General features: G+C 44.5%; 5 protein-coding genes across 7 annotated transcripts; 2 read left to right on the top strand and 3 right to left on the bottom strand.

The window, feature by feature from the left end:
- Nucleotides 1–2,820: 2,820 nt before the first annotated feature.
- On the bottom strand, nt 2,821–4,638 carry LOC9648679 (LOB domain-containing protein 39). Its single transcript, XM_002976172.2, has 3 exons — nt 4,291–4,638; nt 3,946–4,147; nt 2,821–3,771 (listed from the first exon to the last, which is right to left on the bottom strand). The coding sequence occupies exons 2-3, from the start codon at nt 4,127–4,129 to the stop codon at nt 3,062–3,064; spliced, it is 894 nt and encodes a 297-aa protein (XP_002976218.2). The 5' UTR covers nt 4,130–4,147; nt 4,291–4,638; the 3' UTR covers nt 2,821–3,061.
- Nucleotides 4,639–5,484: 846 nt separating this feature from the next.
- Nucleotides 5,485–8,290, top strand: LOC9646521 (ATP-dependent RNA helicase HAS1). 2 transcript variants are annotated; one of them, XR_002993079.1, is made up of 14 exons: nt 5,485–5,973; nt 6,030–6,215; nt 6,269–6,454; nt 6,508–6,591; nt 6,639–6,680; nt 6,738–6,809; nt 6,859–6,957; nt 7,008–7,208; nt 7,262–7,300; nt 7,348–7,452; nt 7,507–7,575; nt 7,632–7,757; nt 7,819–8,105; nt 8,154–8,270. XR_002993079.1 is itself a non-coding variant. In XM_002976308.2 (13 exons), exons 1-13 carry the CDS (start codon nt 5,605–5,607, stop codon nt 7,999–8,001), a joined length of 1,761 nt encoding a protein of 586 aa, XP_002976354.2. In that variant the 5' UTR covers nt 5,485–5,604; the 3' UTR covers nt 8,002–8,290. The 2 variants fall into 2 exon arrangements, 1 of the variants encoding a protein (XP_002976354.2); XM_002976308.2 differs by having other exon boundaries at nt 7,819–8,290.
- Nucleotides 8,161–11,309, bottom strand: LOC112348530 (pentatricopeptide repeat-containing protein At2g34400-like). The gene is made up of 3 exons (XM_024681225.1): nt 11,229–11,309; nt 9,123–11,175; nt 8,161–9,063 (listed from the first exon to the last, which is right to left on the bottom strand). Exons 2-3 carry the CDS (start codon nt 11,131–11,133, stop codon nt 8,672–8,674), a joined length of 2,403 nt encoding a protein of 800 aa, XP_024536993.1. The 5' UTR covers nt 11,134–11,175; nt 11,229–11,309; the 3' UTR covers nt 8,161–8,671.
- On the bottom strand, nt 11,173–13,055 carry LOC112348506 (pentatricopeptide repeat-containing protein At4g18840-like). The gene is made up of 2 exons (XM_024681164.1): nt 12,234–13,055; nt 11,173–12,173 (listed from the first exon to the last, which is right to left on the bottom strand). The coding sequence occupies exons 1-2, from the start codon at nt 13,053–13,055 to the stop codon at nt 11,235–11,237; spliced, it is 1,761 nt and encodes a 586-aa protein (XP_024536932.1). The 3' UTR covers nt 11,173–11,234.
- A 67-nt stretch (nt 13,056–13,122) lies between these two features.
- Nucleotides 13,123–14,940, top strand: LOC9648677. Of its 2 annotated transcripts, none has more exons than XM_002976307.2 (5): nt 13,123–13,356; nt 13,425–14,096; nt 14,147–14,347; nt 14,432–14,627; nt 14,681–14,940. In XM_002976307.2, the coding sequence occupies exons 1-5, from the start codon at nt 13,138–13,140 to the stop codon at nt 14,851–14,853; spliced, it is 1,461 nt and encodes a 486-aa protein (XP_002976353.2). In that variant the 5' UTR covers nt 13,123–13,137; the 3' UTR covers nt 14,854–14,940. The 2 variants fall into 2 exon arrangements, with proteins under 2 accessions (XP_002976353.2, XP_024536994.1); XM_024681226.1 differs by having other exon boundaries at nt 14,140–14,347; nt 14,681–14,756.
- The last annotated feature ends 7,948 nt before the right edge of the window (nt 14,941–22,888 follow it).

Below are 22,888 nucleotides of genomic sequence, written 5' to 3'. Positions count from 1 at the left end.
GATGATCGGAGCAGCGGGCAGGAGAGCTGGCGATGTTGCAAGAGAGAACTCGCTTTCTTCGTTGTAACTTGGGCCGTGCTGGTCTCAAATGGACGAAGACTTCCGTACAAAAAACCAAGTTTCTAACGAGAATCGATCCGAATCTTTGCTTAATTATTCCAATCTAATACAGCACTGGAATATTCTCGGCAAAACGTAAGCTCTGAGGGAATCTACTGAAATTTTTGCTTGTAGATAGCAAAAGCTGCGATTCTTTGTACTGGATGCTACATTGTGTTTTCTCTCGAAATCTCGAATACTATCTTGTAATGTCTCCCAGATTGGTGCGAGTCCGGCGAGGACCCGCGATTATGATCGACACCACCACCTTGGAGCAAAAGCTTGCTGGTATCAATCCATTTGTAATTATAGTTTTGTGTGACATGATCACAAACAGATCGAGTCGAAGAGGCGCAGGATTTCAAAGATCTGTGCTCCCTGATGAAAGCCGAGATCACCAAGATGACTGAAGAAGCTTTGAAGGATCTAGTGGTGAGCTTGCCAGATCTATAATCAGGAATTGGTTTACAATGGTCTGAGTTATTGATAGGAACTTCATAAGACACACTTCCATCCCACGGACGCAACCAACAAGCTCAAGGATTCGGAGCCTGGCGCGAGGGATTTAGAGAAGAAGTTCCTCGGGAGCTTCCACAGCGTAAAATCGATACACAAACCAAAAGAAATATCGTGCTTTTGACGACCAAATCAATGGTTTTTTTTTTTTTTTCCGATTCTCATGCACAGGTTTTGGAGAAATGTAATTTCCAGCAGGTAACTGAGGTGGAGTGGAAAGAGGCCAAGCACAGCAAGTACCTCCTCCGGCTTAAAATCGGCTACAAAAAATCCAAGGTCAGTGCTGTGAGTTTGTACACTATCTAGCTTGATCAATGACTTCTATCATACATCATAGCTAGACAACCAGCTGCTACAAAATGCTCCTGGAGGAAGCAACTTGTTTGAGAACTTAGTAAGTTAACCACCATTTAATCCATGCTAATAATATCGCAGTTTTCGGTCTACCACCGGGGTGTTGGGATCGACACGAGGAAAGGATTCTACTTTATACCCAAGCTTAAGGTGTTATGGTGGAGCTTTTGGAGAACTCTGTAAGATTTTTCTACATTTTAACCTTATCATTAAACTTAAATCAGTTGGAAATCAAAACGGAGCAAAAGCTCGCCAATGGAATCGGAGCCAGCGGAAATTGAAGAAGGAAATGACAGAATACGCACCGTACAGAGAATCCACGTCGAGGATATTAAGTGGGTATATTAGTTCTTTTTGATTTAAGCTGATCATGGATCTTACCCACAGGATAGAGAATTTGTTCCAGCGAGTGCAGCTACAAGAACCAACATTTAGCCAGGTCGTGGTTTTATACAGGTATAGAACTTTTTAATTTCAATTTTTCTCAGTATTGCAATATTTCAATATTTTAGATTGAAACAGCAGGAGTACAAGTACGGGATTTATATTAGACAGTTTAGAGAAATCCCAATAGCCGACTTGGAAATAGTTATGGTAAAAATCACGAGAAATCATTTCAAGTTTTATAATCATTTGCATTGACAAATTTCCCTTTTCCAGCCTGAGAAAACTACGCCTCGCCTGGGAAAATCCGAGTGGTTTCAGCTCGCAATCTCTGCTGCAGCTGCGGGTGTAAGTAAAGACTGCCCAAATTCTTTTGAGCAAAACAATGATAAAAAAAACTTACTAGGTTGGTTTCTGGCAAGCATTTGGGCGATCCAGGATTAAGCTTGGCCTCGCAATCCTCACCTTGATTTTTAGCTATTCCTTCAAGGTCTACTACACGTAAGTATACTCCAAAGGTTGTCGCAAAGTTGACAACGTTTTCTTGGTTTTCTAGTTTCCAGGCCAATGTTCTTGAGTATGGGAAGCTAATCTCCAAGGAAATCTATGAAAAACAGCGTGATACGGGGCCAGCAACACTTCTTTGCCTGGTTGAGAGTGCTCTCCAGCAAGAGGTATTGTGTTTCTATCAAATCTAAGCCTTGTTCTTAGATGGAAATTCATAACTTTCCAGGTGAACGAGGCAATCGTGGCCTACTTTGGATTGCTCATGAAAAATGGAGCCGCTAAATCAGAGGTAAGGAGCTCCAAGAACACGGTTTGGGCGTGATCTTATGGATTTTACCGTACGTAGGAGCTCAAGAGACAATGCGAGGCCGTACTCATTGACGAGGTGGATCTGCCGTGCGATTTTGAGGTCGAGGACGCGGTCCGGAAGCTGGAGGCGCTCCAGATCGCGTGGCGAGTGAGCGGGATGATCCACTGCTGCGGCGCGCGGGAAACGCTGGTGAAGCTGAAAGAGAGAATACGCTCTCGAGACTGCGGATCTTGATTTCGTGATCGAGGACGCGATCTGGAAGCTGGAGGAACTCCAGATCGATGATCCAGTGCTGTTGTGGCACCTGTCGATGCTGCAAGAGAGAACTCGCTCCAAGATCTGCCATTAAAAGTTGTTTGTCACTTCTTTTCTTTCCAGATCGTACGGGAAGATGTCTTGTTAAACGTGACAGGAACATTGCAACTTGAGCTGTGCTGTTCTCATCCATAGCTCAAATGGAGCCAAAACAAAAAAAGAAAAAAAAAAAAAAGTAGAAAAGGCGAAGAAATCCGTCCAACTATCGCTAGGTTTCCAAAGGGATAAGACACAGCAGTGCGACGGTGACTAGCGCGAGAAGATAAGATCCTGGCAAAAAAAAGAGAAAAAAAATTCTAGCTCTCAATGTTTCAATCTTTAAGTTCACAAAGATATAGCTATCGAAATCTCCACTCAAGAGATGTACTCTTTTATTCCTTGAAAATTTGAGAGAGAGAGAGAGAGAGAGAGAGAGTATAGAAAACCTCGCAAGATTAGTAATGCCGTGACGTTCTTCCAACTTTCGTGGAACAAACTCCAGACTCTGGGAACTCCGATCGATAGTAGCTCGCTCGAGCGTGAGAGGCTGGCAGGAGAGAAGTTAGACGATGATGGATGAAAGATCTCGCATCGCATCTAAGTTGACAATGATCTCGCCGGCGCCGCTCGCTCGTGCCTGAGAGAGATCTTGAGGTCGGCGGTGTCGACGCTGGTGACGGATCCCTCGGACGTGATCGACTGGCAGGGACTGTGCACCCTCTTGGTCTCCACCATCGTCAGAGCTCGCTGCTCTTCCTCGTGTTGATGCTTTGGAGTAGAGCCCAGTGTGAGATCCAGGTCCAAGACCTGGTGATCATCAACGCTCAAACCTGGATGACGATCCTCCTGTAGCTGCTGCTGCCTCGGACGGATCCTGCGAGGGACTGGAGCCACGATCTCAAACTCCCGCTTCACTCCACTTTGCTGCTCGCGATGATCGATGCCAACTTCCAGTGGTCTCTGCGATCTCTCCACGTATCTTCCACTTCCTGGCTGCTGGAGTGGCTTGTGTGATTCCATGGCGTCTACCAGGACCGAGGTTGGCGACCGGGTTCCTGGAGTTTGGTGGTGGTGGTGGCGGTGGAAGAGGGTGGTGGCACCAGCGTTAGCGGCGGCGGCGGCGGTGGCGGCGCCGCTCATGGAGCTTGATCCCGGCTGCTTGAGGGCCTGGAGCGACCCACCTTTGAGGACCGTCTCCACCGCCGCTTGACAAACGTGCCAGCTTCCAGACCAGAGCAATCCCACCGCTCCAAACACCGGATTCACGGTTCTTCCGCAAGCCTCGTACAGCAAAGACTGGAAAAGAGCTGCACGAAAGAAGAACACGAGATGAGAAAGCTAGAAACCAAGGAGAAGATCAAAGCTAGAAACCAAGCAGCTGTGATTCAAGCTAGAAACGAAAGAGAGCTAGAAACCAAGGACCCAAGGGGAACGGTGATTCAAAGCTAGAAACTAGAAACCATGGTGGCGGCGAAGCTTACCTGGCCTTTGATTCTCTGGAACAGCGCTAATGAAGTTCATGAGGCCCGCGCGGCCGAAAAACTTCGCGACGAAGACAGTAGCGTGGCCTTGCGCCTCGGGGCCTTCGATCCACTGCAAGCAAGGCCGGAGAATGCAGCTATCGCTACATCCTTTGCGAAGAACTCGGCATCCATTGCAGCTCATCCTCTCCTCCTCGAATCACTGCCCAAGAACAAAAACAACCAAAAAAACCACACAAAGGATCAGGCCAATGGATCCTCATATATTCTTTCTTATCAACCAAACAAATCGACGAGCCGGAGCTCCCGATGCCCGATCTTTGGAGCTAATCAACCGGTCCATACCTTGTAAGCGAAAGAAATTCCTCCTCTCCAAGCTCCTCCTCTTGCAGCTTCGATTTTCTCAGATAGCGTGCATTCCACGCAAGGATCGGCGGTGGCGGTGGCGGCGGCGATCGATCTACCAAGAAACTAGACACTCCCGCTTCGCATTCCTTGCATGGAAAAGAGGGGGGATTGGATCGATCGAGAGCCCAAATGGGATATTGCGGAGGATCCTCTATCGATCTCGCAACAAAACAGAGGAAACGACGGGGGAGAGCTCACAAACAAGGGAGAGAAAGACAAGCCACCATAGCCGAGGAGAGGGATAGCTCTCACAGCGCACACAGCTTCTTCTTCCTCGTCTTTCTCTTTGGCCCTTCAAATGGGAGAGGGGGTGCTGCCCGCTGCCCGCCCTGCCCGGGCTGCCCGGTGCCCGGTGCCCGTACCCATGTGTCGTACGAGGGGAAATTTCAGCCCTGGCCCAATTCCCTGGAATCGTGGAGGGGTCGTGCATCTAGAAAATATTCCGGTGCAGTGCGTGTGCATTTTGTGGCCCCCTCCCTCCTTTTTTTCCTTTTACTTTGTAAAGGGGTATTATTTTATTTGCCTCTTTGCTATGCCCAAAAGCCCTTCCGGGAAACGGTGGAACTCGTGGGAATGGAATCTTGGCCACTCGTAATTGCGAGGCGTTAACGCCCCACCACCAAGCTTAGAATTGATCCACCAGTTGATCAATTACAGTGCTTGATAGAAATGTATGAAGGGAGAGTTGTGAGGTTGGCGGTTTGGAATCGGGGGTGGAAAGAAATCACACACGTTGCACTCGCGCGTATTAAACCTAGAAAAGAGAGAGAGAGAGAGACGCTCCACCACCTTTTGCGAGGCCACGTGTTGCATGCAGTGGCGCTGTTGTCTATCATGGCCGATTTTTACCACCCCGGAGGAAGAAACGTGAATGTGTAGCGTCAGCGTGTCACATTGGAGGGTCTTGTGTACTGAATACGTTGAGTTGCGCCACCGACCACACACTGATTTATTAAATGGACCGCTGTCCGTACGGGCAGTACTGCCGCGGGCAGCGGGGGCATCGGGCAGTGGGACACGTTGGCTGCCCGGTGGCCCTGCACGAAGCCAAAGGGTCGCGGCGCCGCGTAGTTCCCAACCAGTGGGAAAATACACGCGGCGCGATTGCGAGCTGACGTCAGCGCTCTTATCGGCTCCGCCTCGCCGCCTCCTTACCCTTGCGGCTGTTGTGGGGCGTTGGATCGCGGGCGGGGATCCACGGCTGGGATCTTGTCTGGGGTTTTTCGCCCTAGGGCTTTCTGGGAGGGAGCTATGGCGATGGCGGGCGCGCCCAAGGCGCTCAAGGCGAGGAAGGGAGCGTTCAAGAGGATCGAGACGAAGATTGCAGGTACGCGGGAGAATGCGTCGAGGAAGAGGGTGAGGAAGAGGAAGAAGGGACAGGAGGAGCAGGGCGGGATTCTAGAGCCTGGAATTGAGAAGGAAAATGGGGAGGGAATTGGAGAGGAGGTTGAGGAGGATGAGAGGGATTTGGAGTCGGAGGAGGTTGCGAAGGATCCGGAGGTGGTGGAAGGCACTGTGCTTGTGAATGGTATGATGAGCAGCATGAAGTTTGGAGCGCTGCCACTGTCGGAGCCTACGAAGAATGCGATTGCAGAGATCGGGTTCACGAACATGACTGAGGTCTTTTTTCTCTTCTTTTTCTTGCTTCCTTAGCGACAAAGCTTTTTCTTTTGTAGATTCAATCGAGATCAATCCCAGAGCTGCTCAAGGGACGAGATGTTCTCGGAGCCGCAAGGACTGGCTCCGGCAAAACGCTTGCTTTTCTGGTTCCGGCTGTGGAGCTACTCTACCATGCTCGTTTCATGCCACGGAATGGAACTGGCGTTTTGATCATATCTCCTACGAGAGAGCTGGCGATGCAAGTAAGGATTCTTCCAGCTTTCTTACGGGTTTCTAAAGCTTTTTTTCTGGATAGATATATGGAGTTGCGAGGAAGTTGATGAAACACCATAGCCAAACCCACGGGATTGTTATGGGAGGAGTGAAACGAAACGTAGAGGCAGAAGCGTTGAAGAAAGGAGTGAATCTACTCGTTTCTACTCCAGGAAGGCTTCTGGATCATCTTCAAAACACGAAGGGTTTTCTGTTCAAGAATTTGCAGGTTAGTTTCTTTTTTTATTACTATTGTGGTATTCTCTCTTACTTTTCTGTCAGTGCCTTGTGATTGACGAGGCAGATCGCATCTTGGAAATTGGCTTTGAGGAGGATATGAAACAGATCATCAAGCTCCTACCGAAAGTAAGCATGGGTACTGTATCTTTGGGTGTCACAAGAATTTCATGCAGGAGCGACAAACTGTCCTTTTTTCTGCCACTCAAACGACAAAAGTAAGCAGTAGCCATAACAGCTAAGAAGATTCTAATCTGTATTTCTTGGAAGCTTAGGTGGAAGACTTGGCCAAACTTTCTTTCAAGAAAGCTCCTATATACATCGGAGTGGACGATGAGAGAAGCAAGGTATTAAACTCATGTTGTTAAAGAAGTCCTGAAAGGTCACTCTTTACAGGCTACAGTAGAAGGCTTGGAACAGGGCTACTGTGTTGTGAAGACCGACAAGCGGTTCCTTCTTCTGTTTACGTTCTTGAAAAAGAACCTCAAGAAAAAGGTATTCTTTGGACTAAACGGAACACATCACTTAGCCATTTATTTTTGCAGGTTATGGTGTTCTTTTCCTCTTGCAATTCAGTGAAATTCCACGGGGAACTTCTAAACTTCATCGATATACCATGCCTTGATATTCATGGCAAACAAAAGCAACAAAAGCGCACTAACACGTACTTTGAGTTCTGCAATGCGGAGAAGGGTATACTTCTTTGTACCGATGTTGCTGCTCGTGGCCTTGATATACCGGCTGTGGTAAGTTTTTCCAAAACCTTCCTGTAATTGTCTGTATTCAATCTCTCCTGCAGGACTGGATTATCCAATACGACCCTCCGGATGATCCAAAGGTAAACGAGCGTTAACTTTTTTCTTCTCTAAATTGTTTTTACGACAGGAATATATTCACAGAGTTGGTCGTACTGCGAGAGGTGAGAGCGGTCGTGGACGAGCTTTACTGTTTCTAACCCCAGAGGAGCTGGGATTTAAACGTTATCTCACGGTGAGATATTGATCTTCCTGCGTGCATTCGTCTAGAATCTCTGTTGTGTTTCAGATGGCGAAGGTCCCTCTAAATGAATACATGTTTCCAGAAAATAAGATCGCGAATGTGCAATCGCAGCTGGTAAGAAGACGATGGAAAAGATGGATTTTAACCTATATGTTCAAACTTCTTGGCAGGAAAACCTGATAGGCAAAAATTATAATCTTCACAGGTCAGCGCGCGACGCATACAGGTCGTATATCATGGCGTACAATTCGCATGCCATGAAAGATGCCTTCAACGTCCACAGGCTTGACTTACAGGTATTTTTTTCTAAAGCTTTCTCTGTTGTGCACGTAAGTGCTCGTTTGCAAAACTTTGCAGGCAGTCGCAGCGTCCTTTGGCTTTAGCTGTCCACCAAAGATAAACAATCTCAGCATCGATAGCAGCGCCGCCAAGTTTCGCAAACAAGGCAAGGAGAGGAAGAGTTCCGGGCACAAGTTTGGCGCAAGTAATCCTTACGGGAAACGACGCGAAGACGACAAGCGGCAGTTTTCCAAGTTTTGATAAGAGAGTTTTTAAACATTACGCAAGAGACAACAGGCGGAAGATCTGGAAAAAGTCTTCACGATCGAGATCGCGTGATCACAAGTTACGTCATGAGATCCCAGGTATGACCAAGCTTCGTTTTCGAAAACTGATCGAATGTATGCAAGCAGGCACAAGTCTAGTTCCATCTTGATAAGTAAGTTTTGGTTTCGTCTGTAACAACCTTTTCCAGACGATTAGATTCTGAAGATAACCAATGTGAGGCAGCTTTGAGCGTGTCAAGTAAACGACAAGCAGCTGTTCTTTCTCCAAGTCTTCGAACTTTTCACGGCTTTTGAGGAGCAGAGGAGAAATCTCCATATCTGTACCAAAAGTCCTGCTCGCCGAGGTTTGATCAAGATCGCGTGACAACTTTACGTGATGCGCTTTTGGATCTACGTCCACAGCTATATAGTTTTGACACCTCAGAGGTCTGGAACGTCAAACGCCGTCGGTGGTGGCGACAGTGGTCGAAGGCCGAGGTGGCGAGCTACTGGGTTCACATCTGGACCGCCAAGGATGGCCGCGTCACCCCTACAACACCTACGTCACCGTTTCGTTTCCCGGGTCGACGATGCTGTCGAGAGAATTTGGAGCGCAGCAGCTCCCTGGCATTGTTCTCGCAATGGAGAAGTCCTGAAACTTGTCATCATGTCTCGGCAGCTGCTTTTTGTTCGAGTTCGAGTTCCTCGAAAAACTCTTCGAGCGCTCTCTCGTCTCCTGCCCGAGTAGCAAGGCCGATGGCACGGACCCTCTCGGCGTCGGCCCATAGCCCCCAGGCAGCGTACGTGTTGGACAGGAGCATGCACGACTGCGTCTTCTTGTCTGGAGCGAAATGGTTGATGTAGTTTGTCACCCGCAGTGCTCGAGCGATGTCGCTGTGCGTTTTGCAGGCACACATGAGGCTCAGCCACTGTGCTCCACTCGGCTCAAACGGCATGTTGCAAATCATATCCTCGGCGTCCTCCAAACGTCCTGCTCTTCCCAGAACGTCGAGGAAGCAACCATAGTGCTCGTTTCCAAAGCTAACTCCATAGTCCCCTATACAAAGAAAGCAAAACCAGTCAGTCTGGAAGAGACAAGAACGAAGCACAACTTACCAGCCATGGAGATGAACAAACTCCTGCTCTCTTCGACTAGTCCTGCGTGGCTACACGCCGAGAGCACGCTTACAAAGATCGCGTCGTCGGGGTCGAAGCCATCCAGCTGCATGAGGAAAAAGAGCTGCTTTGCCTCCTCGATGTGGCCGTGTTGAGCGTAAGCACCGACGAGTGTGCTCCAGGTAACCATGTTCTTCACGGGCATCACCTCAAACTCTCCTCTCGCTTCTTTCAGGCTCCCGCACCTCCCGTACATGTTGACGATGGAGTTGCTGATAAACTCGTCAGCCGAGTAGCCGCTGGAAACTAGCCTCTGGTGGATCAGTCTTCCCTGCTTTAGATTTGAAGCGCTGGCACAAGCGTCGAGAACGCTGATGAAGGTGATCTCGTTGGCTCTCAAACCTTCCAGCTCCATCTGCTGGAATGTTTGCACTGCCTCTTTGTGCTTCCCGTGCTGGGAACACGTTGCGGTCATGGCAGTCCAGGCAGAGGTGTTGGTTTTGCTGCTCATCCTCTCGAAGACTTCCCTGGCATCCTCAAAGCTCCCACACTTTGCATACATGCAAATGAGAGCTGTAGCTTGCATGTCCGTGACGTGAACCGTTTCCAAAAGACGAGCGTGGAGCTGCTTCCCTTCCGCTAGACTCGAGCAGCCGTCTAGAGCACCGAGAAAAGTCACCCGATCCGGCTTGAAGCCTTCCAAGTCAAGCCTGTGAAACATAAGCATCGCTTGAGCATCGTCTCCATTCTGCGCATAAGCCACGATCATTGACGTCCACGAGATCAAATCCTTGAAACTCTGCTGCTCAAACACGTACCTGGCCTGTTCCAGCTTGCCACACTTGATGTACATCTTCGCGAGCGCACCTTTGACGAGGTCGGAGAATGAGTTCGAGCACTCGAGGAGGCCATGGATAGCTTCTCCATGTAAAGCTGCCGCTGAGGTCGAGCACGCGTTGATTATACTCATGTAGGTGCTCTCGCTCGGTGTGTGGCCTTCGCAATCCAGCTTCGCGAACATCTGAAACGCCTCCCTGTGTTTCTCGTGCTCGCTGCAAGCCTGTATGATCGCGTTCCAGGCAACCAAATCCGGAGAGCACAAGCTCTGGAAAGCGGACATGGCGTCTCGAAAGCTACCGCATTTCCCATACATGCTAACCAAGCACGTCACCACCATAACATCTTGTGCCAGCTTGCTCTCGGAAACACAGCGATGTACCAGCCGACCCATCGCCAAGTTCTTCTTTCTTGTGCAAGCATCCAGCACACTGACCAACGTTGCCTTGGAAGCTTTCTCACCCTCCAGTCCCATCCTTCTAAACAGCAGCACAACTTCGTCGAGGTGACCGCACTGAGCATAGGCCGAGATCATCGAGTTCCAGGCTATGATATCCCTCACTTCGACGGCTTCGAACAGTCTCCTGGCGTCTTGAACCATCCCACATCTCCCAAACATGCTCTGAGCTGCGGTAGCCAGCCTGACGTGAGACTCCAGTCCCTCCGCCACTGCCCGATTGTAAACTCGGATCCCATGAGCTATGAGCTCTTCACAGCTACAGGCCCGAAGGATGGAGATGAAAGTGATGTAGCTTGGCTTCTTGCCTTCCAAGTCCATCACCCACAAGAGACCCAGTGCCTGGAAGTTATGCCCGGACTGGGCATAAGCCGTTATCATGATGTTCCAGGAGAAAGCATCCTTGTCCTCAATGCTGTCAAACTCTCGCCGGGCTTCTTCGGTGCAGCCACACTTTCCCAGCATGCTGATGTAGCGGTTTCGAAGCCTCGTCGATGACTTGCCATTTTCTGCGAGTGCGTAGTGGGCAAACACTCGCCTCCCTTCGGCAGCTGCGTTTGCCTCCCCGCAACGTATCAAGAGATCGATGTAAACTGACTCGCTGGGAACAGTCTTGGATTGCTCTAGCTCGTGGACAAGCTGGTGGAGCTCTCGCACTAGTGCCGAGAACCTTCTTTGTTTGTTGATCCACTGTGTTGCGCAGTGCACCGCTCTCATCTGCTCATTGCACAACTTCCATGCAGGCCAGTTCCAATCAACCTGGAAAAACTATCCTGATTAGTTGGACGAGAACAAAGAAACTAACCACGAACCGAGCTTTAGCCGAAAAGGTCTTCTTCCACTGGAGGAGCTCGCAAGCGTATTCCCCTGGCTCGCATAATCTTCGCCAGCTCGGCCAGATCGTCCCACCGGCCAGCGTTCGTGTACAGCTGCTCCAGGATGGCGTACGTTCCACTGTCTTGGGGATCCAGCTCAAACAGCAGCATAGCAGCTCTCGTCCCTCGCTCCACATCGCCGTGAGCTCGGCAAGAGGTGAGCAGCGAAGTCCAGTGAACCGGAGAGAACTGCATCGCAGGAAGCCGCTCCAAAAACTCCTCGGCCACATCCAGCATCCCGGCACGAGCAAGCAGATCCACGACGCAGCCATAGTGCTCGCTCAGGTAATGGATGCCAAAGTCCTGCTGGAGAGACACGAACAGATCTCGTCCCTCGCGGAGAAGCCCAAGGTGGCTGCAAACCGAGAGGATGATGACGAAAGTTATGTCGTCCATCTTGAGCCCCTCGATGTGCATGTCCCGGAACAAGTCGAGAGCAACCAGTCCCTGCCCGTGCTCCGCGTACTGCGTCATCATCACCGTCCAGGAGCTCCCAATCCTCGGGCTCATACTGTCGAAGACCTCTCTCGCCAGCTTCAAGCTTCCACACCGTCCATACATGTTGAGCAGCGCGTTGAGAAGGATGATATCTCCATCCAGGCCATGGTAGGAGATGTCCTCGTGGACCATCTTCCCGATTCTCAGCTCCCCGAGGTTGGCACAGGCGTTGAGAACGTTGATGAAAGTAACCTCGTCCGGCTTCACCACCTTCTCGGCCTTCATCCTCTGGTAGAGCGCCATAGCCTCTTCTCCAAACCCGTGCTGCGCGTAGATCCCAATTATCGCGTTCCAGCACACGGAGTTCCTCGTTTCCAGTGCCTCAAACAAGCTTCTCGCGTCGCGGATGTTGCCGTGCTTGCCGTAGAAGCTGAGGATACACGTCTGGACAGAGAGAGTCGAGTCATATCCCATCTCGTGAACACGCTGCTGGACTCTCGGTACCTGTTCTAGATCGCCCAGCACCTCGCTGATCTCGATCAAGCATAGGAAAGTTACGTGGTCCGCCTTGGATCCATCCTGCTCCATCCTCCAGAAGAGCTCCATCGCTTCCCTGCCTAGACCATTACGAGCGTAAGCCGTGAGCATCGCATTCCAAGTCACTACAGACCTCTCCACCATCTGGTTGAAGACTTGCTTTGCGAGGTCGAGCCGCGAGCATCCAGTGTACATGCTACACACGGCGGTCTGGAGCACGACGCTCTCTTCCATCCCACTTCCAACCAGGCAGCAGTGGAGAGCTCTCGCGTCGCGGAGATTTCCCAGCCTCGAGCACACTGCTAGCGCGTTCATGAAAGTTACCTCGCTGGGAAAAACGCCATCCAGATCCATGAGCTTGAAAGCTTCCAGCGCCTCCTTCTCCATCCTATTCTGGCCATAGGCGAGGAGGAGCATCGTGTAGGAGAAGACGTTGGGGTTGAGGATCGTCTGGAAGACTGCCAGAGCTTTGCCGGGGCTGCCGCATTTGCCATACATCTCGATGATGAGATTTCGCAGGTACCTGCCCGGGATGTGGCCATTGCTTGCCAGATTCTCGTGGACGCGGCAGCCGAGCAGCAGAGATTTCGCGTTGGCGCAGTGCTTGAGCAGTACGGCGTACTCCTCCAGCGTTGCATTTGCCTCGCCGCGCTCCAGCTTGGAAATCAGGGCTTCCAGCTCCTCCAGCGAGCTCTGATCGGAGATCGCTGTCGAGAGGAAGTACCTGGCGGCCGCGCTGGTATGGAGAATCCGGCGGCGCGCGGCAGCGTGGCGCCATCGCCCGAGCATTCATTCATGCCCAAACAGGGCATACCTAAAATAAAACTCAAAAGAAATTTTAGGGCTCTTGGCGGGAGTTTAGGGTTCTTGAATGGAGCTGGGTTCCCCGGTGGATCGGCAATGCGACCAGGCGGAGGATCTTTTTGCCGCGATGCCTGTGTATGACGAGGAGGAGGACGATGATCCGATTGCGGCGGGGTACGAGAGATTTCCCCCAAATTGCGCGGTTTGTAAGGAATCCCTTGTGATGTGGGGAGGGCCGGTCTCGCTCTCTTGCGGGCATAGCTTGTGCCTGGAGTGCTTGCGAAAGGTAGAGTTCTTTTGATTCTTTCGAGAGAATTGTCCACTAGAGTGATCAGTGATGTATGTTTCTGGCAGGCTCAAACGTTTTCCTCGCATCCATTACTGTGCCCCCTCTGCAAAGAGATCGAGGAATGGGTGCCGGTGTCCGTGCCACCCATGGACATCGACGATTACGAGAAGGGTCTCTACGAGAATGGATGCGACCGCGTGAGCGTCTCGCCGGACAAGAAGCTCGGCGCGCTCTTCACCACAATGAGAAAGATGGTGGCGGGCCGGAGAAGCGAAGCAAAGAAAAGCCGGAGGAAGCAGAGCCTCTACGCAATGACGAGCTTCCTCGAGGACGTCCAAGTCATGAAGGCCGTGTTTGAGGCCGAGCCCCCGGAGTGGCTCCCGGACAGCTCCGCCACCTCGTGCATGCAGTGCTCCACCAGCTTCAAGGCTCTCAGCTGTGGCCGCCACCACTGCCGGTTCTGCGGCCAGATCTTCTGCGGCCGCTGCTCGAGTGCGCGGAGCTTGCTGCCATCGAAGTTTAGAGTCCGGGAGCCTCAGCGAGTGTGTGACACTTGTGCAAGCGCCTTGGAACCGGGGCAGACGCTGCTTGCTCTTCAAGTCAGCCATGCCTTCCAGACTGCTACTCACGACGTCACGGACGCTAGCTGCTTGAGATCGTGGCTGAATAGTCCTCTGGGACTCTCCATGGAGCACGAAATCTACAAGGCAACGAATACACTCCGGCATTTTCTCAAGGTACGCACTGCCTTACTTCCTTTTTTCTACAAGACTTATGTAGCGATCAGGCTGGAAGGCTGGCACCAGAGAGAACTATACCAGCAACGGTTCTAAAGAATGCCAAGGGACTAGCCATCCTCACTGTTGTGAAAGCCGGCATGGGTGTTACTTACAAGGTCGGCACAGGGCTCTTGGTTGCTCGTCTCCAGAACAACACTTGGTCAGCTCCCTCGGCGATTGCTTCGTGTGGCATGGGATGGGGTTTACAGGTAAAGCAAGCGACCTTTCCTTTTGTTTTTCTTTGGTCTGTTCTTCATGCTTTTCTTCCATGATCGTGTTTTTTTTTTTTTCAGTTTGGTGGGGAGCTCACGGACTTTATCATTGTCCTGCGCAACGATTCAACAGTGAAAGCTTTTGGAGGACGCGTTCATTTGTCGATTGGAGCGGGAGTCAGCGTTGCTGCCGGACCTGTTGGTCGTGTTGCCGAGGCCGACTTGCGAACTGGAGATGGAGGTGTGGCTGCTTGTTACACTTATAGCTGCAGCAGAGGTATGTCGTGACATTTGGAGCTCTTTAGCCAAGCTTTTGCATTGCATATACAGGTGTGTTCTTGGGATGTTCTCTGGAAGGCAATGTTGTGGCAACACGCAAAGCAATGAATAGTGCGTTTTATGGGGACAACTGCGTTACAGCTAAGGATATCTTGTTTGGATCCGTGCCACAACCAAATGCTGCTTCTCCATTGTATGATACTCTCGAGGAGCTTTGCAGATGAATTCCTTTGTACAGCACAATCTCATATATCATTTAGGCAAATGTACAGAATAAAGATTATGAATAGAAGTTTCTGATTCCCTCATTTTAGATTTACTGTAAATCATATAACTAAAAATTATCTGAGGAGAGGATACAATATCAACTTCAAGAAAAGTTTGCTAGAATGAATGGATTAATAAATGGATGCACTACAGCTAAGGATATCTTGTTTGGATCAATTCCGCAACCAAATGTAGCATCTCTGATACTTTCAAGGAGATTTGCAGATGAATTCCTTTGTACAGCACAATCTCATTTAGTCAAACGTACAGAATAAAGATGGAGTTTTAATCATAAAATCATTTACTCAGAAATGTAAATAAATAACAATTTGGTTGCTTTGGACAATATTTTTTTATTGACCAAATAACCTTATTTAATTTTGTATACACAACTAAATTTCCATCATTTTGAAGAATAAGTTTGCATGGGCCATAATATTTATAAGGGATATCCATATAATATATTTTCCAGAATAAAGATAAACTCTACAATCTAATCCAACTATAAGTATATTCTTACCATTTGGTGATTGTAAGAAGTCATCAGTAAATATTTTGTTATTATAAAATCCTGCAATTAATTCTGATTTTCTATGATGACATTTTTTATTTTTGAAAGAATTTAATTTTTTCAATTCTAGTAAATTTGTATCTAATTCATGGTGTTGCCTTAAATGAATAACAACATAACCAATCATATAATTTAAAGCTACAATATTGCAAGAAGTAGAACGTGCTCTTTGTATTGCTAATGTATTACGGTCTATAATTCTTCTAAATGCTTGACGTAAAACATGACCACTATATTCTTCATCAGGAAATGCATTATTCATACATTCTGGGAGTTCTCCTTCTGAACGCTCAATTCTAACACATACAATTCCTCTCTCAATAGGTACCAAATGAAAATTACTGATTATAAATCCTGATCTATTGTTATAAGTATGTATTGAGTTTACAAGAAAATAAAAACCATCAAGTATAGATTCAATTTCATTTTCATATAACACATTGTTTTGGCCCCATGTAATCTCATCTGGGCTTGAATTAATCTGTATCACTAACCACCACAAAGAATATATAAATTTAAAATATTTGGAAGACATTATAAATAATACAACTAAATATTATACTAAGAATTTTGGGAATAATTTTGCAATTTGGTGTAGGATAAAAAAATCCAGATCTTAAATATGGATACTTAGATCATTAGTAGTATCAATATAGAATTATATATACTAGTATTAAATTATATTATAAGTATATAGGATATGTACATGTGTCTATGTAAGGTAAAACTATATATGGATGTTTCAAGCTGCCCTAGTGCCCTCTGAGCACTAGAGAGTTGGGATTCTAACTCAACCTTTATATATGTATCTACAAGTGGCATTATACAAGATGACTCTTCATGCCAATGCACTAAATTTATACTTATGCTAATTAGCTTTGCTTTCATATGTACCATTTGGGTCATAAATTAGAAACTTTGTTCTTTCCAACTTGCAAGTTATCTCACTAAGTTAAGTGATCAACTTATAATCATGTATAAACTCAACCATACTTGGCTTTATGGGCCTTCTCTTCTGAAATCAACTTTTTAGCTAGGAACTTTATTCTTTTGACTTGCCAATCCCATTTAATAAGTCATCTAGTTAAGTAATATAGTTTCCACGTAAATATGTAAGTCCTTAAATACTAACTTCCATTCAAAGTCATCCCTTTGAACATGCAAAAACCATTTCCCTAACCTTAATAACTTTATTTTATGATAAACTTTAAAACCATGCTTTTATTTTAATTACACTCGTGCTTATGAACCATTCGTACTCAATTTTTTATATACCAACTTACTCAAATTTGTCTTTGGAGCATTGAAAGGGCTTTACCCCTCAGCTTGTTAAGGCCTCTCCCTTCATAAGTTTTCTTCTCACTATCTAGTCTAATATAGACATTTTCATATTTTAAACTTTTTATAGTATCATATTTACAAGTAACAAACCTTTAAGCTCACATTTAATTCCCCACTCTTAACTTGTATTAGTTATGTCCCTCAACTTTTATAGTTCAATTTTATCCATTTATTATTTGCTTTAAGATTTATATATTTCTTTTGCTTATTCTTCTCTATACTAAGAAAATAACTTTACACTTCTTACTCACACATTAGCAAGTATTGTGAGGGATAAATTTACTCAATGATTTAGAGAGTGGTTCCTCAATCTAAATATGCTTAACTTTTAATCTTATATACCAAGATTAATATTGCTACTAATGGGCTTCTATATGCTTATTGTTAGCCATATTAAAACATTTAGTATGTAGTATAAACTTCCATTTTAAATATATATATCCTCATCCATATTTGACTATTCACAGTTATTAACTCCATTTTCAAATTCATAAGCACCATTATGAGGATAATCTTATGACTCCTTTATTATTTAGGAGATTTTATTCTTCACATGATCCTAATTATAATTGTTTATTACAACAATATTAAAGACAACTTTGTTAAGTTATATATCCTCATATAGATCACATCCTCAACTTTTTGAGAAAAACCATCTAAAGTTCTCAAGGTCTTAAAATTATTCCCTTATAATAGGTCCTTTTTTTACCACACTACTTATAAATTCACATATAAAACAAAGTGCATATTATGCTCTTATGCCATCGTACTCCTCAATCTAGCCTCACTCTTGGGACCTTTAGATATCAATGTCAAGTGATGATATACTTGGATGCCAATAAAAGTTAAACTAAAGAAAAACACTGATATCAAGCTGTAAGCGATTAAATTTTCTATTCTATTTTAGCACTTAACTATATATTTGACCATTTAGAGGAGTCTCACTCATAACTCCTATAAGTCCTTATCCCAACTTGGGAAACTTACTAAGTCTTTAGAGATGGACTCAAAATTATACCAACTTCACACTTGTGTAAAATTTTGAATTTTGACTTCTTAAGAGGTCACCCAGTCCAATACTATTCAAACCCAATAACACTTAACCCCGAATATCCTAAGACCCTTAACCAATTGGAAAAGGGGGTGCACTCTCTATATTTAAACCTTTATGGATGATCTCTCAAATTATTCCCTTTGGTTGCTTATAACTTGGTGTAAATGCTCTATGTGTCCAAATCCCACCTTAAACATCCAAAAGTACCACTAATGTCCTAGCCTCTTACGTTAAGGCCATACTTATTCTCATTATCTTACTGATAATTCAATACCATATATACTATGAGCATGTCTTTGAAAGACTAGACTATTTGTCCATAAATGGTCATTTTATGACCACTTCTTACCATTTTTAGGATGCCTTAAGACATGAGAAACATCATCTCTTAATATCCTTTCTTCAATTTCCACCAAATTTGTCTCTATCCTTAACATTGTAATTGGGTTAGGGCTTGAAAGCCCATCCACTAAGTTCCATTAACATTACATGATCATACCTTTAATTGCTAAACAAAAGGGCCATTCCTCTTCCTTTCCACTATTAAAGACTTTAAGATAATATTTTGAAATACTACAACCCAATGCGAGCCTCTTAGGTACTCTCCCCACCTTTTGCCATGTGGTTAGAGCAAGGTTCTGATGAACTATGCAAGGTATCTAAATAAGTAGTGCCACCCATACTTAGATTGGGAGCATTAACTATTCGATTTCTTAGAAAAGTTAAAGTTGACTTTTGAACATTTCACTAAGTCATTACATTTGTCCATTTATATTCATTTTACCCTTAAACTCCTTAATGTTTATATCATTACTCACCATATGAGTATAACCTTCATTAGTCACATTGGTTCCTCTGAAATCCTTCTCTTACTATCCCACAAAGATTTATCAAACCCCCCAGGGTTTGAGAGACAATGGCTTTAGGCTTTCACCCTTTGGACTTGGACTCAAACTCAGACTCTATCTTGGTTTTGGTTTCAAACTTGGTCTCAAATTCCATTTCTAACTCTTTCATGTGTCATAACATTTGCCACGTTTGGTCTTTCTTTTATCCCTTTTTAAAGACTCATAAATCAATCAATTCATGCTTATTCCTTAAACACTTTTTTAAGAGTTTTAATTTTGCTCTCTACTTTTTGAGTTGGAACTTTTGGTCAAAACGTGTTACACTCATTAAACTTCCACTTCAGCCACTGCATGTGGCTCACCTTTAACTCCACTTTAGGCTTTACAGATTTGTGTCTTATAGTGTGAGGCACAAATCCCTAAGGCCCAAAATGGAGGTAAAATGTGCTATATGGCAATGGTCAAAGTGGAAGTCCAACAAACATAACATGTTTAGACCAAATGTTTCAACTTGAAAAGTCGAGAACGAGAGTGGAACTTCTAAAGAAGTGCTCAAGGAATAAGTATAAAATGATTGGTGAACAAGTCTCTAAAAAAGGATATGAAAGGGACTGACATATGGCAAGTGTTATGACACGTGGAAGTGTCAAGACTGACTCAAGAAGGAGTTTGAGATGGAGACCAAAACAGAGACTGAATCTGAGTCTGAGTCCAAGTCCAAGTCCAAATCCAAGTTTAAGCCCAAGTTTGAGACCGAGTCCAAGATGAAGTCTAAATATTAATAAAGGTTATGGGGTGAAAGCCCAAAACAATCGTCCTTTAGAGGGGGTTGTAGGGGGTTTCAAAAGTATAATAGGGAAAGTGTGGGGGTTGGACTCTAGTGGAATTAATTTGGCTAGAAAAGGTTAATGTGACTTAGGAAAGTTACACCCATATAGTGGGTGATGATATAACTATTGAGAAGTCCAAAGTTATAGTGAATACAGACAGATAAATAGGATGGCTTAGTGAAGTGTTCAAGGGCTGACTCTAGTTCTTCCAAGAGATCAAACGATTGATGCTCCCAATTTAAGTGTGGGTGGCACTATTTATTTGGATACTTAGTGTGGCTCAACAGAACCTTACTTTAACCATATTGCTCTAAGGGCAAAATGTGAGAAGAGTACCCAAGAAGCTTGTATAAAACCATGGTGTTTTGAAATGTCATCCCAAAGTCCCAAACTATAGAAAAGAAGATGAGTAGTCCTCTTACCAAAGAAGTCTCAAAAGTTAGTGGGACTTAGTGGTCAGGCCTTCAACTCTGATTCAATGGCAATATTAGTGAATATAGCTGTGGATGGAGAGGGATTTGGCAAGGACTGAAAAAGGGATTATAGGGAAGGCTATTCTCCAAGCATCCTAAGGATGTTAAGATGTAATTTTGGGATGACCACTCATGGATAGATGGCCTAGTCTTTGAGAGATGAGACTATGGCATGTGTGATCTAGGACTACTAATGAGATAAGGGTAAATAAACATAGCCTTAGCATAACAAATTAATATATCGATGGTACCTTTAGGGTGTTTATTATAGGATCAAGTATAAATACCATTCATGAGGTAGCATATCCCTAAGTCGGGAATATGACTTATGAAGGTTGTGAATGAAACCTTTTCAAGTGGTTAAAGGTGTGGTTAGGTGACTAAAGTAAAATGAAAAATTTAGTCACTTACATATGATTTTTATTTGCAATCCACCTCAACAGATTGATATAATATCCAACTTTAGAGCCATCTTTATTAGTATCTCTAGCCTCCTTTAAAACACTCTCTATCCATTTGGAATAGGCTATAACACAATTATACCAAACAACTCCTAGCATCACCACTAATTTCTCTCATGGTGTTTTCTTTGTGTTTAGTTTTTTCTATTTTCTTTTCTAAGATTTATCTTCTTATGGTAGCAAGTTCAAACTTGGATTTTAGAATCAAGGTGGCCTCAACTTCATTTATCTAAGAGTTCATTCATTTTCCAACTTTTTATTTCATGGTTTTTATGTTTTTCTCTATATCATAGTCATCCACACACCATCACCATGACTATTATACATTGACAATCACTATCCACTACTTTTTCCATTCACTACACCATAATTACACTATAAGTTATAATTTGTTATAATTACTTGGTGTAGTGAATGTGATTATACGATGAGATTTAGATATATTGTCACTATAGATCCTTAGAACTTTAAGGGATATATGAGGATAAAATAGTTATTAAAGGCTCTTTTATCAAATAATTACTCTTTTTCCAATTAATTTAAGGGGAGAGAGAGGGTGTGCTATATGTGGTATTAGTTCAACTTTCATTGATTAGTGGCTACTTAAAATATAATATACCCTTAAGCAAGATATATTCTTACCCCTAAAATTGAAATTATACATATTAGGCATTCACAGATGAAGGAATCCATAATGAAACTATAGTATGAATGTATAATTAGTTGCTTCATATGGAATAGTTGCTTAATATAGATTATTACTTAATAGCCAATAAGGACATTAACATCTTTAAAAAGGGGTGAATGTAACATATGTGATCATGGAATGAGATTAAGATAGGTGTAAACAAAAAAAAAATGACTTGAAAAACAATTCATAAAGGTTCAAATATAAAGGGAAAGAACAAAAATGCACTCCTTTTTTTAATCGGTTAAAATTTTTGAGATTGTTAGGTTTGAATAATACTGGGCTAAATAGCCTTTGGAAAGTCCAAATTTAAAAGCTTACAATACGATGTTCTACACTTGGTTCATATTTATTCACTTTTCTCATCATGCACACATTCATTTGGGGATATCTTTACACACCATCTTTATTACATTTGCTATATACAACACACCAAACTCAAGATGTAAAGCAAAATTCATTGATAAAGCAATTTAGACACTAGAATCTAACATCTATAGTAGGATGGACTTGACTATAGTAGCAAGTTAAGCATAATAAATAGGCAAATGTTGTTTCTTGAACCCACATAGACACAACAAGATGCAATGATCCTTAACTATGATTACTTCTCTAACAATTAACACACAATCCTTTTATGACTTTAACAACCATTATATGTTAAAAATCTCCTCCACTATTAGTCCATTCAAGCTGATTAACCATTCCTCACATCATCTATCATTATTATCATTATGACTGCTAAGATCAAGCCCATTTTCATTGAAACTTTTGGGGTGAGCTAGGCCATATTTGAGAAACTTCCCAAATGTTTATTAAAAATGACTATTATGACTATTATGACTATTATGACTATTATAAATGACTTATCCCTTTTGGTTTCTTTGTTTTTCTATTAGTCTCTTTTTTGATCAATTGTTCACCTTTTGTGGTTTTCCCTTATCCTAAAGTTTTGCAACTTTTACTCTCTTTTTCCTTTCTTTGTGTTTTCTTTAATTCTCTTTCTCAAAAGCAATTAGAGATTGGAACAACAATTTGGTCATGGGGTTGTGTATGTGATAACAATCCTCTATGGTGGCAAGATTTCCTAGATATTCCATTCCCCTTTCTCATGAGCGAAGCACTAAATGTAGATATGGAGCCCAAGGGAGTTAGTGGAGCTGATGCTAGAGTAGAGTCTACTTCATAATTGGCCATTTTATGCTTCTTCTAAACTATTATTGCCACTGCTAAGGCACTTGCTCCTTGGCAACAAGAATAGTGTTCAGAGGGGATTTACTAGAATCAATGACTAAGGCTGCTTCAAGTGCTCTCTAGTTGAGCAGTTGCTGGTACCCTATTGATGATGATGCCAGCACCAGCATCACTAAAATTGGTAGCCTTTTCCATGCTGCCACATCCAAACCATCATTCACACAGAGTGTGTAGAAATCCTTTCAGGTATCTCTGTTTGCTCAAAAGGTGATGCCACCACATCAACGGCATTGCAAAAAATTTAGCAATGTAGGCAAAATAGTGTCTACATTTTAAATATACTACATTTCTAACTATTATAGAGAATCAAACACCCTGGGGAACCATGGTCATGGCTTTGGCTCATCCGGATGATTATCTGTTTGATTTCTCATTGAAACATTGTTGTGTTATTCAATTTAATGACAAATAACCGTTAGAGTTGCAAGCAAGCCAAATCATTCCCGCCACTCGAGAGTGTAGGGTTTTGGGC

Source organism: Selaginella moellendorffii, unplaced genomic scaffold (assembly GCF_000143415.4).
Source record: "Selaginella moellendorffii unplaced genomic scaffold, v1.0 SELMOscaffold_30, whole genome shotgun sequence".
In the NCBI taxonomy this organism is placed as follows: Eukaryota; Viridiplantae; Streptophyta; class Lycopodiopsida; order Selaginellales; family Selaginellaceae; genus Selaginella; species Selaginella moellendorffii.
This window is presented reverse-complemented; position numbering and strand designations above follow the sequence as displayed.

Excerpts from the sequence above, each read along its gene's own strand:
- LOC9648679 (XM_002976172.2), bottom strand. The coding sequence starts at position 4,129 with ATGAGCTGCAATGGATGCCGAGTTCTTCGCAAAGGATGTAGCGATAGC. Across the intron at positions 3,772-3,945 it reads TCCAGAGAATCAAAGGCCAG|CTCTTTTCCAGTCTTTGCTG; the intron begins GTAAGCTTCGCC and ends TCTTTCGTGCAG.
- LOC9646521 (XM_002976308.2), top strand. The coding sequence starts at position 5,605 with ATGGCGATGGCGGGCGCGCCCAAGGCGCTCAAGGCGAGGAAGGGAGCG. Across the intron at positions 5,974-6,029 it reads GGTTCACGAACATGACTGAG|ATTCAATCGAGATCAATCCC; the intron begins GTCTTTTTTCTC and ends TTTCTTTTGTAG. Across the intron at positions 7,758-7,818 it reads TCCACAGGCTTGACTTACAG|GCAGTCGCAGCGTCCTTTGG; the intron begins GTATTTTTTTCT and ends AAAACTTTGCAG.
- LOC112348530 (XM_024681225.1), bottom strand. The coding sequence starts at position 11,133 with ATGAGAGCGGTGCACTGCGCAACACAGTGGATCAACAAACAAAGAAGG. Across the intron at positions 9,064-9,122 it reads TTTGTTCATCTCCATGGCTG|GGGACTATGGAGTTAGCTTT; the intron begins GTAAGTTGTGCT and ends TTCTTTGTATAG.
- LOC112348506 (XM_024681164.1), bottom strand. The coding sequence starts at position 13,055 with ATGCTCGGGCGATGGCGCCACGCTGCCGCGCGCCGCCGGATTCTCCAT. Across the intron at positions 12,174-12,233 it reads TGCTGGGCGATCTAGAACAG|ACGTGTATCCTCAGCTTCTA; the intron begins GTACCGAGAGTC and ends CTCTCTGTCCAG.
- LOC9648677 (XM_002976307.2), top strand. The coding sequence starts at position 13,138 with ATGGAGCTGGGTTCCCCGGTGGATCGGCAATGCGACCAGGCGGAGGAT. Across the intron at positions 13,357-13,424 it reads GCCTGGAGTGCTTGCGAAAG|GCTCAAACGTTTTCCTCGCA; the intron begins GTAGAGTTCTTT and ends TGTTTCTGGCAG. Across the intron at positions 14,348-14,431 it reads GCATGGGATGGGGTTTACAG|TTTGGTGGGGAGCTCACGGA; the intron begins GTAAAGCAAGCG and ends TTTTTTTTTCAG.